We start from the raw sequence: 19,567 nt of genomic DNA, 5'->3' as shown, positions 1-19,567 counted from the left end.
GTTTCATGTGAAGAGAAACAACAGTGCTTTGACAAAAGGAAATAGTAGGCAACTATTTATTCAAAGCGGTTTACAGCATGCTACTGGGAGCTCTTAATAGAGAACAAAAACAATGCAACGGCCCATTTGTGGAGGATCAGAAATTAGCCACAGGGTTGCATTTCCTTCCCACCCACCCCCGCCTCGCATGCAGTTTCACATCTCCTTTTTGCCACAACCCTGTGGTGGATTTCAATGTCTGCTTTGGAAGGAAAGTGCAAATCATAATTTGCAGGCTCAGAAGCTGTGGCTAATTATAGTTCAGGCAAAAATAGAAGATTATCAGAAAAAAGAGCTACCTACTATTCAAATATACACCAAAGTACTTTTAAAAAATCAAAATTAAAACAATTGTACTAAATTAGGCATACTTGGTCTTGTTTGTTCCTTTTTTAGAATAAAACTGTTCCTGACTGATGTTCCCAGTGGTCAGATTTACTGTTAGGAGTGGCAAGCCATGTTGGCAGGTCCACGAGTCCATTATAACTTTTACTGGCGCCGGCAACTGGAGGTCATTCTGTTCATCTACTACCTTCAAGAAAAGTCTGGATTAGAAAACAGTTTGGTTTATTTAATTTCACATAAATGTTTCTACTTGTACTAACAGCAGGTTTTCCAGATACTATTTGCTGGTGGTTCATACACAAGTAGAATCCAGCATTCCTAAACATTTAATAGCTCACACAGAGGGGGGGGGGGTGAACTTTACAGATCACTTTTCATAAGCAAGGTTGCCATTACCCACCTCAAGCAGCAACCAGGTGTCCGACTCAGGAGAAGAAGATCCCATTGGATCAGGAGGCTGAGCAGTGCAAGATGTGGGATTGCTGATCCCTGCCTCAGGCCCTGACTCTGGAGTGGAACTGAACCCTTTCAGTCAGGAGTCTCTCGAAACAGAGTCCCTCAAACAGAAGTCCAGAGACAGTACCACCCAAGCAAGACTGAGTGGCTGGTCCCTTACATCATAGGCTATTGGCTTAATGGTCTCTTCTTGCAAATACAGGTAACCCACAAAGCCTCAGAGTATTAAGACTTCAGGCCAAAGGACTACCACTTTAAGGCTCTCCACTCTTCAGGAAGTGCCTGGAGCCTGGGAGGTATAGCCTGGTCCAAGAGGGATGAAAGGCCCCTGTTGAGCTCCAGATTCGCCAGAGCAACTTGTCCTATTGAAGCCAATTACCATACTAATTTGTGATTGGGCCTGGGTAATGAAACTGTCAATTATGTATAGGATGCCTGATCTAAGCAGTGCTTGAAGTGGGATAGGGGATTTTTCTCCACCTACTTTATCCCCCTGTTGTCTTTGTCCATGGAGTTTTCTTGGCAGGGATACTGGAGTGGCTTGCCAGTTCCTTCTCCAGGTGGATCACGTTTGGTCCAAACTCTTCACTATGACCTGTCCATCTTGACCTGTCCATAGCTTCCCTGAGTAATTCAAGCCCCTTCGCCACTGCCAGGGGCAGTGATCCAGGAAGGGGCAGTGATCCAGGAAGGGGCAGTGATCCAGGAAGAAATCAGCCCTGAGTGCTCACTAGAAGGACAGATCCTGAAGTTGAGGCTCCAGTACTTTGGCCACCTCATGAGAAGAGAAGACTCCCTAGAAAAGACCCTGGTGTTGGGAAAGATGGAGGGCACAAGGAGAAGGGGACGACAGAGGATGAGATGGTTGGACAGTGTTCTCGAAGCTACTAACATGAGTTTGGCCAAACTGCGAGAGGCAGTGAAGGATAGGCGTGCCTGGCGTGCTCTGGTCCATGGGGTCACAAAGAGTCGGACACGACTGAATGACTGAACAACAACAACTTTATCCCCCAGGTCTTTATTAAGTAGAAACTTTTCACGTGGGATTAGTTTGCACTTCACACACGGCTTTCTGACACACCCATGCTTTGCTGACTGCAGGCACATGACTGCCCACAGATGGTGGTGGAAAGGACTATAAACAACTACAGACATATAAATGTACTGAGACTCATATAGACTCATATAGACCTTTGGGCCATTAACTGCTGCCTGCAAGGTACTATCACGTACCAGGCATAAGCTATCATAGAAGTGGGAACGTTTAGCCCTCCAGATGTTGATGAACTGTAGCACCCCTGACGTGATTACTGGGGCTGATGAAAGTTGTGGTTCAACATCTGGAGGGCCAAAGGTTCCCCACACCTGAACTATCAAATGAAAAAAAATATGCTGCTGCTCAGGGATAAGACCTGACTTGGAAACACGTCAAAGAGGCTTAACGCAGAACACGTTGCTGTTTTGGTGCTGCTGATCACTGAGCCCAAACTAGCAGAGCATCTGAACACTAAGTTCAGCACTGTTGGTTCAAACTAGTGTTGTGCACTGGTTTTAGCTGAACCCTGAACCACATCAGGCAGATTCAAACAGGTCATTCATTTCCCAGCCCTCTCCTGATCACATGTTTAAACTAGGACGAAAAACCCTAATGAAGCATTAGAGCTAGCCCCTAAATCGATTTGGCATATAGATAGGGGTCAGTTAGGGCCACATTGGCCTGGGGCCAACACAGAGTGCCAGATTGGGTCTCAGTTCTTATTGAGAGGCCATGCACAGCCCTGGTTCGAAGGCCTTTCAGGACCAAGAATGCCCCACATTGGTTATTCCAAGAGCACCAGCGAAAAACACTAACGGTTTTAATCACCTTTTGAATGTGATTCCACAGATCATCCTGGATGGCATTTGAAAAGGAAAATGCATTCAGGTACGACTGTAATTAAACAAGTATAATTAGTCAATTCACAGTGACAACACATTTTGAATAGTCGTCAAGATTCCAACTGTAGATAAAGTTGTTTTTGAAACTCACATTAAGTGCTTTCATTAAAAGCCTTTCAGTCACAAAGTTGGACAGCATCCGAAGGATGGCAGCCCCCTAAGAGAGAGAAAAATAGATGGATACAGATATAGATAAAGATTATTTATCTTTATGTATTTAGAATGATTAGACTTTGCAAATCATGAAACTCAAGACATTAATCTACCAACATTACATTCAAATTAGAAGTCTTATTAAATATATTGATTGTTGGGGGGGGGGGTTCAGATGGGTAGCTGTGCAAACGTGGCAGCAAAAACCATATAGAGTCTGTTTATATTATACAGTTTCTTCAAAACAGTTCCCTGCACTCATATCATACATCTCCAAGTGATGACATTTTGTATTTCTCAAACTGTTATATGGCATTATATGTAATATTGTGAGTGGCTATTTTGCCACAGAATGCTTTATTTAGGATGGGCATATATAATTACTAAGGTAATTTTCACAAATGATACAAAGAACAGTAAAAATATCTCACATAGAATAACAAACACATCGCTCCTAATTCACAAATCAGAAACAACAGACAAGAGAATAAAACGGCACTTGTGGCATTCAATGATGAAGTTTGCTGACCACATCAAACCTGTCAGGCATGCATTCTCTTCCTTAAAAACCCTCTCCAGTTCTAGATATGTGGGCACATATTGTGTCTCCTCACAGGTGAAGGAAACATGGGGTGGTATTCAACAAAGCTTTATTCAGAACAGAACTATTGAAAGGAATGGACCTAATTTACAGTGTGATCCTATATATGCTTCCTTTGAAGTAAATGCCACTGATCTCAATGGGGCTTGCGCCAACATAACTCTGCACAGGAGCCACTCATCTGTCCCCCATCCCTCCTGTACACTGCAATTTGATATACAGGCTCCACTTCGAATGCAGCAGGCAGCCTTCTCAAACCTGGTACCCTCCTATCATTCCATATCATTGGCTATACAGTTTGGGGCCAACAGGAGTGGTGGTTCAAAACACATAGAAGGCACCAGGGTTGGGGGAAACTGTCATAAAGGCTTTACCATTCAATTCAATGGAGGCACAGGATTCCCTTTCTCACGTTATGAAAAAGTGGCAATTTCATACTGACTTTTCAAATCATGCGACCGATAACATCCTTTAATATACTGCTTACAAATTTTGTTTTTACCTTCTTGTATGTTATTAAACCAAACAGATTAAGTAATGCGCCCGATTCTTGTCTTTCACCTGTGTCGGATAAAGACCGATTTTGTAGTTCATTATCCATGCGCAACATAGGTTGAACCACTTCGTAGCTAAAGATGTTGTCCTGAAAATAACCATAAAATAGCAATGTTTACCTAAAAATAAAAGACCACATTTTAAGTTACTTTGAGAATTATATTTAATTCATAGAACATAAATGTCTTTCTATTTAAAAACCTTAGTGCAAGTCGTTGCATTCATATCCCCTTTCAAGAAAATCGGCATTCTTATCGCAGAAAGTCCATTTGCGGAATGCCAGCATGTGAAATGTAAATGTCAGCAAACCAGTATCATGTCCTAATTTTAATTAACATCTGCTACAGATAATTAGTGTGAATCAGATCAGGAATACAGAGCACAAAATTTCAACAAAAAGAATACCTATGGTTTATGGTATTACCATAGCACAAAAGAGCAGTAGAAGACAGCTTTGACCTAGTACACAAGGCATGATTATTAGCTAGGGCAGTTGTTTCTCAACCAGTGTGCCATGGCACCCTAGGGTGCCTTGAAAGATGATCAGTGGTGCCGTGGGCAACACTGGCCTCTGTCCCACTTCCTTCCCTCCTCTTCTGATGTCCTCTCTATTTTTTTTTGCCATTTATTAAATTTTCCAATTATAATAATCACATCAAATACTCCAATTTTACATATGAATATCAAATAATCCAAATAAGTCCAAATAAACTGCCAAATTATTAATTTTATACGACTTCCCATGCTTCAAACTTTTAGGAGTCTTAATCAACGTCGAATTTCCGTTGTCTTCCATAGTCCTCCGATGTTTTCCGTACCCTTTCTGATGTTGTCCTCTCTCATCTCCGCTCCCAAAGGCTTGCACAGCTGTTAGTTGCAGCAGCCCTGGATACAATGTGCTCCCCAGGTGAATGGTGCCTGTGGGGCTGGCCAGGGGGTGCTGGTTGCCAGGAGATGAGGTTGCCTCCGAGTAAGCAAGCAAGTGGGTGAGGGAGCCCAGCCAGCCAGTCCACCAGTCATTGCTGTTAGGAAATTGATAGACAAGTGGGAGACCGGGCTGGCAAGCAAGCTGGCACTGCGCTGGCCTTTCTTGTGCTTGCTGTGTGCAAGGCCTGCCTGGGAGCTGAGTGCCTGGTGCTGAAGGGGAGCCTTTCCGCCTGGCAGTACTGCAGCTGCCTCTCAAGGTAAGATGCTGACCTCACGTTCACCTTTGGCTATTCTCCACTGGGCTGCTAAGGCTGGAGGCATCCTCTTCCCTGTGGGGCAGTGTGAGGAGGCACTTCTCTTTGGGGCAGGGTGGCAGCTCAGAGACCAGGGGCGGCAGCAGTGGCTGCCCAGAGGACTCCCAAGGAGAGGGGAGGAAGCTGAGGAGACACTCCACAAGGGAGGGAGTTTGAAAAAGGGTGCTCTGCTGCAGGCAAGGGGTGACATAACCACACCGGTGCTGCAATTGGTCAAGGGAGCCTTGAACTCAAAAAGGTTGGAAACCTCCGGTAAGGGATTTGGAGCCACCTACTGACCTGGATGGAGAACTGCAAGGCTGCTAGGACAGCTTCATGCATGAGTTCTCAAAAAAGTGTAAAGTGGCAAATCTGTGTGTGGACTGTACTCCTGTATTTCTCCTAAAATAAGACACCGTTTTATATATATTTTTCCTTCAACAAAACACAGTATGGCTTATTTTCAGGGGATGTCTTATTTTAACCGCGTTGCATTGGTACGCTGCATAGCCACGCCTCTCTGGCCTGTTTTAATGGGAGGTGCTGCGTCACTATGGCTTATTTTCAGGGAACGGCTTATATTTCGCAGATGCATAGAAATCCTGCTATGGCTTATTTTATGGCTATGTCTTATTTTTAGGAGAAACACGGTAGTTCAGAGTGTGGATAAGGGCTCATATGTAAGCAGGAAAGTAAGCGGAGGCAGCAGAAAGGAGAATGTTGAGACTGGACCTAATCTGGGGCCCTCTAAGACCTGAAAGCACCATTGCATAGATCCCATTAATTTCAAGGGACTGAAAACAATCCCACAGTTTGGATAAACCTTATATAAACGATGATATAGTTCACACCTACCAGAGGCATTGTGGGCATTATGTAGTGTGTACCAAGACGCTCCAAGTAAGATGCAAATCCTTCGTTAAGCCATAAGTCGTTCCACCAATTCATGGTAACTAGGTTTCCAAACCACTTCAAATAGAAGGAAGAGGAGAGAGTCTTTCAGTGCATTTTTTCCAAAGTGCTCTTCTAATCATCAGGCAAGAGAGTAGTTCATAGTTCACACTGGCATACGTTATCAATAAGGAATGCTATAATGTTTACATGTTTGTATGAATTTAGGAAGATGCAGTGCTTTTTTCTAAAAATTAAATGAAATAAAATGTTTAGGGGGCACTCTCATTTTCCTACTCATATTGAAATACTGCCCCTCAATGAGGCCAAACTTAGATTCACAAAATGTTTAGGGGTATGCATACCCCTGCGTACCCCAAGAAGAAGAAAAAAGCACTGGGAAGATGCCATTTTAGAAAAGCTACAAAGATAGAAATCAGCGGTTAAAGAACTAAAAAAAAAAAATCCATTCTGGGATTTGATAACATAACCAAATAGAATTCTCTCTAAGTGTGATGCATTAAAGTGTGCAAATGCAATGAATGCCAATAATAATAATAATAATAATAATAATAATAATAATAATAATAATAATTTATTTATACCCCACCCATCTGGCTGGGTTTCCCCAGCCACTCTGGGCGGCTTCCAACAGAATGTTAAAATACAATAATCTATTAAACATTAAAAGCTTCCCTAAACAGGGCTGCTTTCAGATGTCTCCTAAAAGTCTGGTAGTTGGTTTTCTCTTTGACATCTGGTGGGAGGGTGTTCCACAGGGTGTCTTTAAACAGCAGAACCATGTGGAAGGAGGAGGGAGCCATAATGGTCTGTAAGACAAGGCTGCACTACTTACCTGCCTTCCCAACACTGAGTGTTACTATTGGTTCCTGAGAGGTACACGGCAGCAGGAAGCACCAGAATGGCTCTGTTGCATCTCCAGCATCACTCTGAGCTCCCTGGAGCTCCCCTCTCAGGAACCAGCCGTGGTGCCCAGTACTGGGAAGGCAGATGAGCAATGCCACCTTGCCTGACTGCTATATTGAAATGGAAATGGAGACTTCTCTTGAAATGTAAATAAGCAGCAATTTTGGGTGGGGTCTTTAACCCCACCCATCCACTACCTTGATCCTTTTTCTACTTTAATTTAAAAGAGGCATGTTTGTGCTTTACCATCCTGTTAACCGTGTCAAAATAAAGCGTGTCAAGCATGGCGCTCCCTCAGTTTGCAAACACCTTTTTTCAGACACCACTTTAAATAAAACTGTTGTTGCTTAACTCATCATGAAAAGAAAAACAAATCAATGGAAAACACAACAGGAAAAACAGATTTGCTTAACAACTTAAGCAGAAGCATATATTGGAGTGTCAAAAACTTTGTTTGGTATTGAAGTTTATAATAATCTGATACACGTTTGCAGATTTGTAGAGCAAATGCTAACCAATCAAGTTATGATCCAGTATCTTATTTTACATGCTTTCATTAAGTACTCCTTTTTTTGGCTTTTAGCAAAATATAATAATAGTCTGGTGCTAAACAAATGTTATGATGTTCCCTGCTGTTCCTTTCTTGCTCCCACTTCTATGTTTCCCCTTGTTACTTCCTCCCCCCCCCCCTTTAAACAAATGAGGTACCGGTACTCCATATCAGTGAGTACCATCACAAAAAAGCACAGCATACCCATAGCTGCATACTACATTCATCTTTCAAGGAATGGGATCTATTACAAGGTGCCCAACTGCAAGCTCAAAGGGGCAATGCACAATGAACTTCTGGAAGTCACTAAATGTATGAATTCCTTTTTAGCACGACTGGGAACTTCACAGAGACTAGCCATGACAGTTAAACCTCCATATTTGCAGGCAAAACACCTCATGAGTATCAGCTGATAGGGACAAACAATACAGTATGAGAAGGTCACCACTTTCCTGTCTTGCTTATGAGCTCCTGTATATTCCTGCCTGTCCGCTACTGGAAGCAAAATGCTGGGACAAATGCACTATAAACGGAACCAGAAAGGTGATTCTTGTGTGCTTCATTTATCCTCCTACACTTCTACTGGGACTAGATTGTAGCAGTGTTGCTAATTATAGCAGGAACTGTACCCCTTCTCCTTTGCGGCCCAAAAATGCTATTTAGGGGGGCTTACTTTTAGCTGTGGTCTCTTAAACAGCATCTTGTTAAACAGCACAGTCCCACAGGAAGCCTCACAGGGCAATTCTGGTGTGCTGGCAGCAGTGCAAGTAATTACTTGCATTTCTGCAACATTTACCTACGTCGTATGTGGGAAATTTTGGCCCTTCAGATGCTGTTGAACTACTGCTTGCATCAGCACCAGCAGGCATGGCTAATGGCCAGGTTACATGGGAACCATATTTCAGCCACATCCGAAGGACCAAAGGTCCCCCAGACATGATCTAAGTGCTTTGAGAGAAAGCAAAAGTGAGTCATTCGTTAGTAAATGTACTCGATATACCAGTGACTTTTTTTTAAAAAAAATCTCAACGCAGACTCCCAAATACATTATGGGCTTTTTAAAGGTCATGCCAGGATTCACTTTTATTAAGTTTGTTAGTTCTATGCAATTATCTATAAAACTCAAAGTGTATTCAATCACTGATATGCTGCATGAGCCTTCTACTTCCCCAGGAACTGTACTCCCGACGACCAATTCCAGACACTTGGCATTTATCAGGATTTATTTTCACATTAAATTGCCACTATTGCAGCTACAGCTGCTTCGGAAATATCAACTTCATTTTTAAGGTAGATTAAAATGCAGAACATTTTACCACATGCCTGGTGTGCTATCTCATGGGAAATAATTTTGCAAATCCAGTATTTCTGGCCTGAGAATTTATCTTCTGGGTGATACAACAAGGACTTTTCCTGGAAAGTAATTAGCCCCCAGTTTTCCATAGCACCAGCTGCCATTTCAGGTAGCGCAAGCAGATCTGGATTGGTTTAAATAAAGAGAAAAAGAAGAAGCTTTAACAATTTCACAATTCATGTTTACATGAGTGCTCTTGGCTTAATCTGCCATTTCCCAAGATTTTCAGTCGCTGACAATATCGGCATGAAAAGGAACCTAGCAAATACTACTGGGAGTTTCCCCCCGCCCATGTAGATTTTTTCCATGTTCTGTGTTTTTTTTTAATAACAACAAACAAGGAAGCATTCGTACAAAAGAACATAAAAATATACCTGCTTAATCAGGTCTCAGGTCCACCTTTGTGCAGTGTGGCTAATCAGATGCCTTCAAGCCCTGTTTGTGGGCTTCCTGGGGGCACCAGCCCTCTACTCTTGGTTTCAGCAACTGATGTTCAGTAGCATATGGAATGTTAACACGGAGGTTCTGTATCATCACCAGCACAAATACCCATTCATCAACATATTCTCCATAGGTTGGTCTAGTCCCCTTTTAAAACTATCTGGCCATCAATGTATCTTGTGGCAATTAATTCCAGAAATGGATTGTGTGTCGTGGAGAAAAGTACTTTATTTTACTGTACATACCTCTTTGCTGGCAAAAATGGCAGCTTGGAAAAAGCGGATTACTTAGATGTTAGGTGCACCACAAAAAAATCAAAAGGGTGTGGTCAAGGAAGGGATGGAAAAGTGAAGTGATTCAATAAAGAAGGGACACGTTATGAATGAGAAATTCCGTAAGATAGATTCCAGAGGACTAACCAGTCAATAGCATCAAACACACAAACACACACACACACACAAAATTGACCTAACACTTAGAGGGTATTCTGGTCTCAGCTTTCCAAGAAAAGAAACTACTTTTGCTCAGGCAGAACATCAACCATATATACATCAGTGAGACATCTAAAGATGCCTGGCAGCATGTTTGGTAGCAGGGGTTATTTCTCTTGAGTTGGTCATAGTTTCCGAAGGGCAGTAGCAGAAGCAACCAGAGAGCTGGGGAGAGACATTAATATCACACCCTCACCACATCTCTCTTAGCTGCCCCACCACCAAAGCTTTCTAATGAATTGCATAATCTGTTGGTGGCCACTTCAGGGATATTTTAGATGGGACAGTAGGGTGTAAGTCTTAAAAACACAATAAAACAAATAATGCATTCTAAGGGTGTAGGCTGTTTCAGACAGCTCACACCACAATAAACCAGTTAGTTTCAGGGTCACAGAAACGTTATGCCTTTTGTTTAGAATAGCTGTTCCTCAAACACTGTATGAATTTCTAATTCTAAGTCAGAAGAAAAAAAGCACTTCCGGGAACATATCTCACGATTCCAAGCAAAAACAATTTTGTCCGTTTTAAACATTTTAAGAGGTTGTTTCTTTTTTTTTAAAAAAAAGAAGAAGCAAGCATCCATACCTGTTTTTGAAAGAGGGTAACTGATGTTAAGTAAGTCTTCCATAAATGAAAAGATTGGTCCTGTGATATTTAAAGCATATTCAGCAGATCCATTTTTAATTGCATCCTTCCGAGCCCAAATGCGTATCTATGAATATGCACAGAAATTGTTATTTTGGACAACTGATCAAAATCTATTTCATATCATTAGGTCTTCTTTAGTGGTCATGAATTTGCACAGTGACTTTCAGAAAAAAAGAAAACAGGTATTTAGCAGAATTACTTTAAAAACTTTATTGCATTTTAGACCTCTGTTCAGGTTGCCTTATCCTTTGCAGACCACCAAATTTTCTTCCATGACATCATCATGCACCCTGAGAGTCTTGTTCTTTGAAAACTTAATTGCTCCCACATCCGCATGCAGTTGTGCCACGTATTGTTCCAAACAAAAGAATGAGTATGCAGGATGAAGGGAAAAGGAAAACGGTTGCTAGATGGTGGATGGCACTGCTAGGTTTGTGCATGCTCCGTGTCAGTTAAACATTTGACAATCGACACACCAACGAATTCATTTCTGTGTTATCCAGGACCACATAAGCAGCCACTTGAAAGGCATTGTGTGCCTGCTCCACACAATGTTTGTCGTGACTACAATTTGCAAGAACCATTACATGCAGCCAGTCACCAATCAACTTAAGAATCAGCACTGAGTTAAGTAAGTGAGAAGGTACGAGTATGCTAAGCAGCCACAGAATGTTGCCTGACTCTTGATGGGCAGGTGGAAAACTCTGTGGAAGGGGTAATGGAATGCAGCCTTCTGAACTGGTGCATTCTGTTACATTTTATTATTTTTTAGCTTCCCTGGTAGTCCCCAATGTACCCAAATATTTTGGATTATCTGACATTTGGGTAAATGGGAGTACTGGCTGCTTAATGATTAAAGATATGAGGCTACGTGGGTGAAACTTTATATAATCAGTAGGCTGCTACAGTACCTCAATACCTGCTCCTTAGCTAGACAACACAAGCACTGATAAGGACCTTGGAAAATGAAAAACCCAGAAACACAAGCGTCTTAACTCTTTCCCCCATAGTGTAGGTCAGTGTTTCCCAAACTCGGGTCTCCAGTTGTTTTTGGACTTACAATTCCCATCATCCATGACTACTGGTCCTGCTAGCTATGGATGATGGGAGTTGTAGTCCAAAAACAGCTGGAGACCCGAGTTTTGGAAACACTGGTGTAGGTCCTAAACCGTTCTGCCCATTTTGCAAGTGACAAGACAAATCCCGCATGGGCAGTTTGAGTAAAACAGCAGAAGATAAGAGCTGTCTGACAGTGGGACAGACTCCCATGAGAGGCTGTGGGCTCTCCTTCATTGGAGGTTTTTAAGCAGAGGTTGGACAGTCGTTTTGTCATGGATGCTTCAGCAGAGATTCCTGCATTGCAGGGGGTTGGACTAGAAGACCCTCAAGATCTCTTCCGACGTTATGATTCTGTGATGATATAATGGCCCAGACTGACAGCCTTTTAAACATCAATTTAATTACATGTAACATTACATCAATTTAATAAATCTTTAAAGGAACACTCCCAGCACCAGTCAGCCAACTGGTGCTTGAAAGCATGTCTCCAAGGAGTTTCCTGTAATCACTGATTTAATAGTTACAGCAACCTCATTTGAACTTTGACAGCTATCAGTCACCTACCCTCTTAATGTGGGTGGTCCCACTCACCTGTCAAAGATGGCCTGGACAGGGTGAGGGAGATGAGCATCTTGCACGCCAGCTAGATCTGGTTCATCTGGTAAACCATGTCTGGGACAGCAGTGCCCACAGTGCGTGAGTGATGTTCTAGTAAGAGAACCCTATTCCAAAGGCAGGCTGGCATGTGGAAAGCAGTCTTCTAACAAACTAAAGTTTCTACACTAAAGAATCTAGTCGTACTGTGCTTAAACAAAACCTGATCTGGAGTAACCCTGTTCTGACTAAGATTGGGAGACGGGAGTAGATGTTGCATATTAAGTTTTCAGGATGCAATTCATAAAAAAGCCATTTAATCTTATACCATAATTTAAACATCAGTGCATATTGTGCAACACATAATTCACTCATAAATGCAAGTAAATGCTGCTAAAGTCTATAATAAATTCAGCAGACTTATTCACCTCATTGCCCCTCTCCACTGTGGTGACATAATCAAAGTTACAGACCGCAAAAGCAGTGATATATGTGGACATTTTTGGTGTTGTTTCAAATGTTGTGACAGTCCAGTTCATCAGTGCAGTCCCATTACTCAAAGTACTCAATGTGCTCTCATTCACATCTTTATACTCAGATACATCTATAAAAGAACAATTATTATAGGCATTAATACTGAATATTATGGCAAATTTGCTCTGTTCAGAATGGAAGTCTAAGGGTGTCTTCTATATAGCGACCACTAGATCTAATGTTGTTGTTGTTCAGTCGTGTCCGACTCTTCATGACCCCATGGACCAGAGCACGCCAGGCACGCCTATCCTTCACTGCCTCTCGCAGTTTGGCAGATCCCCTTCATGGATCACTGCCTTGCCGTGGCGAAGGGGCTTGAATTACTCAGGGAAGCTATGGACAGGTCAAGATGGACAGGTCATAGTGGAGAGTTTGGACCAAACGTGATCCACCTGGAGAAGGAACTGGCAAGCCACTCCAGTATCCCTGCCAAGAAAACTCCATGGACAAAGACTAGATCTAATAGTTAAGCTGTATTCTTTTTCGCTCTGTAAAAAAAAATGCCATGGCCAAGCGAGGAGCCGGCCCCAGTTTTGTTTCATCAGATTCCTAGGTTCCAGCACCAAAATTTTAGGCACCTAGATGATCAGGGCACCTGAGATTTTCCTAATCCTGGCTGCAGCAACTATAATAGCAACAATATTAATAAGCCTAGTACCGTTGTCATTACTAACGAGTCCCACCGCACATTTAGAAAGTTCCACAGTCCCTTACTTACCCTTAATCGGCATGTTGGAAAGTACTTTATAGCTTGGGTGGTGGACAATACTGATGTTAAAAGTAGCTTTCATTGCAGGCTCATCAAAGCATGGGTAAACCCTCCTGGCATCTGCCGGTTCTAGGTGCGATGCGACCAACCACCTACAGGGAGAATACGAATAAGTTTAAAGTCAATAGCTCATAGTCTGGGGGGTGCTCCTGAATCCATCTCGGAATTAGAGGCTCATGCGACCTCGGTAGTTGCAAGTCCCTTTTACCAGCTTTGCGGTTTCCGCACCGGGACAGAATGTTCATGAGAGGGTAACCTGTGGATTACTTCAATGCACTCTGCCCTTGAGGCTGGCCCGGGTTGAGGTTGGTATACAAAGCCCTGTACAACCTGGGACACATGCACTGGGTACCACCCAACTTTGACATTACGTGGTGGTGGGGAGGCCCGACAGCTGCAGGTAGGTCTGCCAGGGCCCGTCACACCCACAGGAAGGCCTGGTGGGGCCTGCCGCAGCTGGGGGTAGGCCCTGTGAGGCCACCACAGTCGTAAGTAGGCTTAGCGGGACCTGTTGTGGCCCATCACAGCAGCAGGAGGGCCCAGCAGGGCCTGCCCCAGCTGCAGGTAGGCTCAGTGGGGCCCATCATAGCAGCAGAATATTGAGGGGGCCCAGCCTGCTGCTTGCAAATTTTGGGGGGCCCTGCCGCCCCTCGGAGCCCCTGGCCTGGGACCAGGATGCATAAAGGATTGTCTCGGCTGAAATATCTTCAATCCTCCTGTGGATAGCATATTATAAGGAGGAATTGGGCCTTTAGTGTGGGCCCCTACTCTTTAGAATCCCCCCACCACCACACACACATTAAATACTAGGCAGGCACCATCTCTGTTGTCTCTCTGGCTCCTCCTGGATAATTTCTTATTTCAACAAGACTTTTAAACGGAGATTTATTTTTTTTAACCCCAGTCTGGATTTGTATTGGTATTGTTTTTAGAAGTTTTCATTGTTTTATCAGTTATGTATACACTGCCCCTGGCAGTTATTTATAAACGTAATAAATAAAATAAGATAGCCCCAATCCGGTCATGTGTGTGTGTGTGGAAACAAACTTCCGCATGCAAACCCAACCTTAGTGGTATGCATGAGCAGTTCTACAACCTGATCCCTGGAGCTGTGTGCAGTTTTTAAAAATAAGTTACAAGCACACCCAACAGCTTTTTGGGTTAAGGAGTGAAAGCTATTGGGTTAGCCATTGTCAGGGAAGGAGTATACAGCTTTACTAGAAAGAATATATACATTGAGACAGACTCAGAAGTCATTTTGTCTCTCTGTTTTCCTGTGTGTTGGGAAGAATTAACCAGTTCTACTGAATGCCTCCTTCACCCCAAACTGAGAAAAATGCTGTTCTCGAGTTAAATAAAAATAAAATAAAATAAAATAAATCCTTCCAGTAGCACCTTAGAGACCAACTAAGTTTGTTCTTGGTATGAGCTTTCGTGTGCATGCACACTTCTTCAGATACACGTTGATTCACAATATATATTAGTATTTCCACATAAGCTCATTTATACCCCATTTGGACTTTAAGAGTAAGTGACAAAGTACGGTAGACATGATTATTTATGCTGCAGGACCAATGCAAGACGCCAAGCCAAGGGGGTGGAAGATTTAGAAGATCCCTAATTAGAAGATCCATCTTGGGGCACCCAATTTTGGCCTTGCTCATATTTCCATAGATTACGAAAGTCCACCCCTGGCTCCAGCGCTTACAAGAAGTGTGAATTTAAATCTGCTTTCCTGGCAAGACTAGACCACTCTTCCCAAAAATCACTGTACAGAGTTTGCTTTAAAAAGTCTAAGCCTGGGCTATGAAGGACAGAACAGCTGTGAGGAAGAGGAGAACAGGCAGCCTGTTAGAGCATCACTGCAGGAGAATCACATCCTTCAGGCAACAACACAACACTGAAAAGGGACTCCAGTTAATTCAGGGAACGGAAGTGCCAGCATATTGTATGGAAATGCAATCAGGATTCTGAAGTTAGCATATGGGAAGTTGTTTAAAGTTATGTGTTTCAAGTTTCAAACTCTCATCCTAGAACACTAAACTTGCTTGCACCACAGTTCAAGAAGGATACTGACAAGCTGGAATGTGTCCAGAGGAGGGCAACTAAAATGGTCAAAGGCCTGGAAACGATGCCTTATGAGGAACGGCTTAGGGAGCTGGGTATGTTTAGCCTGGAGAAGAGAAGGTTAAGGGGTGACATGATAGCCATGTTCAAATATATAAAAGGATGTCATATAGAGGAGGGAGAAAGGTTGTTTTCTGCTGCTCCAGGGAAGCGGACACGGAGCAATGTATTCAAACTACAAGAAAGAAGATTCCACCTAAACATTAGGAAGAACTTCCTGACAGTAAGAGCTGTTCGACAGTGGAATTTGCTGCCAAGGAGTGTGGTGGAGTCTCCTTCTTTGGAGATCTTTAAGCAGGGGCTTGACAGCTATCTGTCAGGAATGCTTTGATGGTGTTTCCTGCTTGGCAGGGGGTTGGACTGGATGGCCCTTGTGGTCTCTTCCAACTCTATGATTCTATGATTCTATAATTGTGCCAGATACGCACGTGTCCATGAAGGGCAGTAGACAGTGGTACCTCAGGTGGCGGACGGAATCTGTTCTGGAGCTCCAGTCGGACCCCGAGGTTTCCACAACCGGAGGGACCGTTTCTGCGCACGCAGTGGTAGAATGCTTCTGCACATGCGTGTGCGAAAAAAACCCATAAATATACTTCCGGGTTTGCTGCTTATGTATCCTGAAATTTATGTAACCGGAAGGATACGTAAGCAGAGGTACAAATTATACAAATTTAATAATAATAATAATAATAATAATAATAATAATTCCCCTGTCTCCAATATTGCAGTTGTCCAGTAGGGCTGCTGTCCTTTGGGACTGGTGGAAGGCAGGGTGGTCCAAAAGTAGGAGGAACCCACTGAAAGGCAGTTAGAGCCCATGTCAGGCAGACGCAACTCATATTGGTTCCCTCCAACAAGAGCAACTCGGAGACTGAGTAGCAGCAAGAGGAGGAAAGCGATAAGCAGTGCAACCCCCTCAACTGACTGCAAGCAAGAAGGCAGGATGGTGGGGCCTGGCTAAGGGCAGACTGAGGTTGCTGGAGCAGCGCCCCAACTGCTATAATAGACTCACAGAATTTTAGAGTTGGAAGGCACCCCTAGGGTTATCTAGTCCAACCCCCTGCAATGCAGGAATCTCAGCTCAAGCATTCATGACAAGATGGCCGCCCAACCTCCAGCCTCTACTGCAAAAAGTGTCGGCATGTCACGCAGATTGGATCAAGAACCATCGCTGTGTCTGGATGAAAGACCAGTTGGAGATCCCACCCTCCTTGGAAGACAAAAGAAATAGCTGGGACAAATAACCGAATATAAACAGGCACCACCATTGCTCCAAATTGAGTCGGAAGGCCCGTGCTGAGCCTGCGAGCCTCGGGCTCAGGGAGTGTTTAACGTTTTCCCCCATGCAACTCTCCACCGTAAGTTCTGTCGGAGGGGTAAGGCATACCTTCCAACATTTCTCTGATGAAAATAGGGATGTCCTATTCCATAATAATAATCATAATAATATTAATACCCCACCTATCTGACTGGGTTGTCCCAGCCACATTGGGTGGCTTCCAACATCTATAAAAACATAAAACGTTAAAAATTTTAAAACTTCCCTATACAGGGCTGCCTTCACGTGTCTTCCAAAGGTTGTATAGTTCCCTATCTCCTTGGCTCGGGGGTCACATAACTGCTCATACCCTCCAATGAAAACAGGGACGTCCTATCATACCCTCCATGGAAATAGGGACGTCCTAAGGAAAAGCGGGCCGTTCCGGGATCAAACCAGAAACCTGGACGGCTTCTGCAAATTCGGTACTTGGAGGGTCTGGGAAAGCAAGCCAGGATTGAACCGCACACCTACCTGCTCTCTCCTTCGTCCTTATAGCTGTGCGTAAAGAGCCCATGGATCTCCGGCTCGTGCTGGATCTTGCCCCGGAAGGCGAGCTGCAGCTCATAGAGGGCGCCTGCGCTTAGGTTCGCGCGCAGTTCCAGCACAGCGTACTCGTTGCGCGGCTCTTCCCACAGCTCGGCCACGGCGACGCTGCTGCTGCTGCTGCCGTTGGCGGCGGCGGCGGCGGCGCCCGTCAGGGGCCCCCAGACGGCGGCGCGCTGGTAGACAAGCCCCACGCTGTGCAGCAGCACCGCGTCCGTGTCGCGGAGGCATCGCACGGTGATGTTCACCTGCCCTGAGTGCGTGCGCGGCGCGGGAAGGCCGGGCGCCAGGGGCGGCCACAGCAGCAGCGAGTAGTGCAGTGGCTCCAAGTCCCCCGGCAGACGCCAGGCGTCCCACGCGCCGGGCGGCCGCGCGGGTGGGTCGGCGCTGGCGGGAGCTTCGCCCGTGGGCGCCGCCGCCGCCGCCGCCTCGTCGCCTCTCCCTTCCAAATCCTGCGCGCAGCGCCCGTACAGGATAGCCAGCACCAGCAGCGCCAAGAGCAGCGCGGCCAAGAGCAGCGCCAGCAGCACGGCGGACTTTTTGCCCACGTAGAAGCCCGAGCGCAACTTGACGGTCATGGTGGCCGCCGGATGAAATCGTGTGGGGCCTGAGCGACGGAGAAAGAAATTCAGCACAGGGTAAGACCCCTCTTCTGAGACGGGGAAGGGTCAGTGGAGCCTCTTCTTCGTTGCCTCGGGGGTCGTCGGTGGAGACGGGAGCACCAGGACTGCAGGGCTGGAGCCAAGCAAGCTGTTGGCTGAGGTGGTCTCTGAACGCGGCACACCCCGCCTGGGCGCCAAGGCAAGAATCCATCCTTCCTTCAACCCCGCCTCTTCTTCCTCCCTTCTTGAGAGCTCCTCATCTGCACATCATCTCCCAGCAGCTGACTGGAGGCGAAAGCCCTCCCTAGTTCCCTGGAAGGGTGAGGAGGACTTGGAATTGCTTTGCATCCTCAGAGACTCCTCTTGTAGCCCAGACAGAGCCCATACTAGAAGCTCCAGCAGGAGGGGGTTATTGCACATTCCTCCTCTGGGGGAATATTCCCCTTAGCTCCCTTGTTGGAAAGGAGGGGAGTCCCTTCAGGAGGCAGGCCCTAGCAGCTGATGCAGCTTGGAAAGGGGGCAGGGAAGGTTGAGGGGGAAGTAGGAAACACACTCAGCACTTACTTTAGATGTTCAAGCCCCTTTAAGGTAGGAACACAGCTCTTTTCTTTCTCCCTGATTATATTCCCAAACAACACATGTTGGGGACTCCTGTCCTGGGCTGTGTAAAGTGGGTTTGATGCATCCCAGGTGTGCACACTTTTCGGTTTCATCAGCATGACCTTGTACTCATCCAAATAAATGGCAGTCTGTACTTTCCCCTGTTTAAGTTGGATGTTCCCGATCCATGGATAATGTGGTGAAAGGAAATACAATATAAAATTGTATGTTACCCAACTGAAGGTACTGAAGTGCATTGTTTGTTTGTTTGTTTACTTATAACATTTTTGCTGGGTGCCATCTATCTAACTCTATTCCCATTGATGAGGTGCTCATCAGTGGGCTACTGACTGGGCCAAGCAACACAAGGCTTTGGGTTTTTTTAACCTGCTGTTTTGTATAAGTCTGGTGTATCGGAAAAATTGAGAAGAGTTGCCATATGCCCTATTTTTCCAGGACACTTTTTAATGGGTAGAGTCGTCATAGCAATCCATAGTTGGCAAATGTATCCTCTTTTTTTCTCTTCAGAATACGGCAACCCTGTCCATCTTCAGATATCTCAAGGGCTGTCACACAGAGGATGGTGCAAGCTTGTTTTCTACTGCTCCGGTGGCTAGGACCCGAAGCAATGGGTTCAAGTTACAAGAAAGGAGATTCTCACTAAACATCAAGAAGAAGTAAGAGCTGTTTGACAGTGGAACGGACTCCCACGAAAGGTGGTGCACTCTCTTTTAAACAGAAGCTGGATGGCCATCTGTCAAGTATAATTTAGTTGAGATTCCTGCATTGCAGAGCATTGGACTAGATGG

At 44.7% G+C, this 19,567-nt stretch overlaps 1 protein-coding gene across 1 annotated transcript in view; it reads right to left on the bottom strand.

Moving 5' to 3' along the window:
• LVRN (laeverin) overlaps positions 1 to 18,526 on the bottom strand; it is a 31,501-nt gene extending 12,975 nt beyond the window's left edge. Inside the window, exons 1-10 of the mRNA XM_033164534.1 lie at positions 17,485 to 18,526; positions 13,515 to 13,657; positions 12,691 to 12,866; positions 10,547 to 10,673; positions 8,999 to 9,153; positions 6,163 to 6,276; positions 4,035 to 4,175; positions 2,870 to 2,935; positions 2,705 to 2,770; positions 411 to 571 (exon numbers count right to left, since the gene is read on the bottom strand). Coding sequence (XP_033020425.1) covers positions 411 to 571; positions 2,705 to 2,770; positions 2,870 to 2,935; positions 4,035 to 4,175; positions 6,163 to 6,276; positions 8,999 to 9,153; positions 10,547 to 10,673; positions 12,691 to 12,866; positions 13,515 to 13,657; positions 17,485 to 18,134 — 1,799 coding nt within the window. The 5' untranslated portion in view covers positions 18,135 to 18,526. The remainder of the gene's footprint in view (positions 1 to 410; positions 572 to 2,704; positions 2,771 to 2,869; positions 2,936 to 4,034; positions 4,176 to 6,162; positions 6,277 to 8,998; positions 9,154 to 10,546; positions 10,674 to 12,690; positions 12,867 to 13,514; positions 13,658 to 17,484) is intronic.
• Positions 18,527 to 19,567: the final 1,041 nt, after the last annotated feature.

This window comes from Lacerta agilis, chromosome 11 (assembly GCF_009819535.1).
Source record: "Lacerta agilis isolate rLacAgi1 chromosome 11, rLacAgi1.pri, whole genome shotgun sequence".
NCBI classification, from domain to species: Eukaryota; Metazoa; Chordata; class Lepidosauria; order Squamata; family Lacertidae; genus Lacerta; species Lacerta agilis.
Note: the sequence above shows the minus strand (reverse complement) of the source record. Positions and strands in the feature narration are given on the sequence as shown.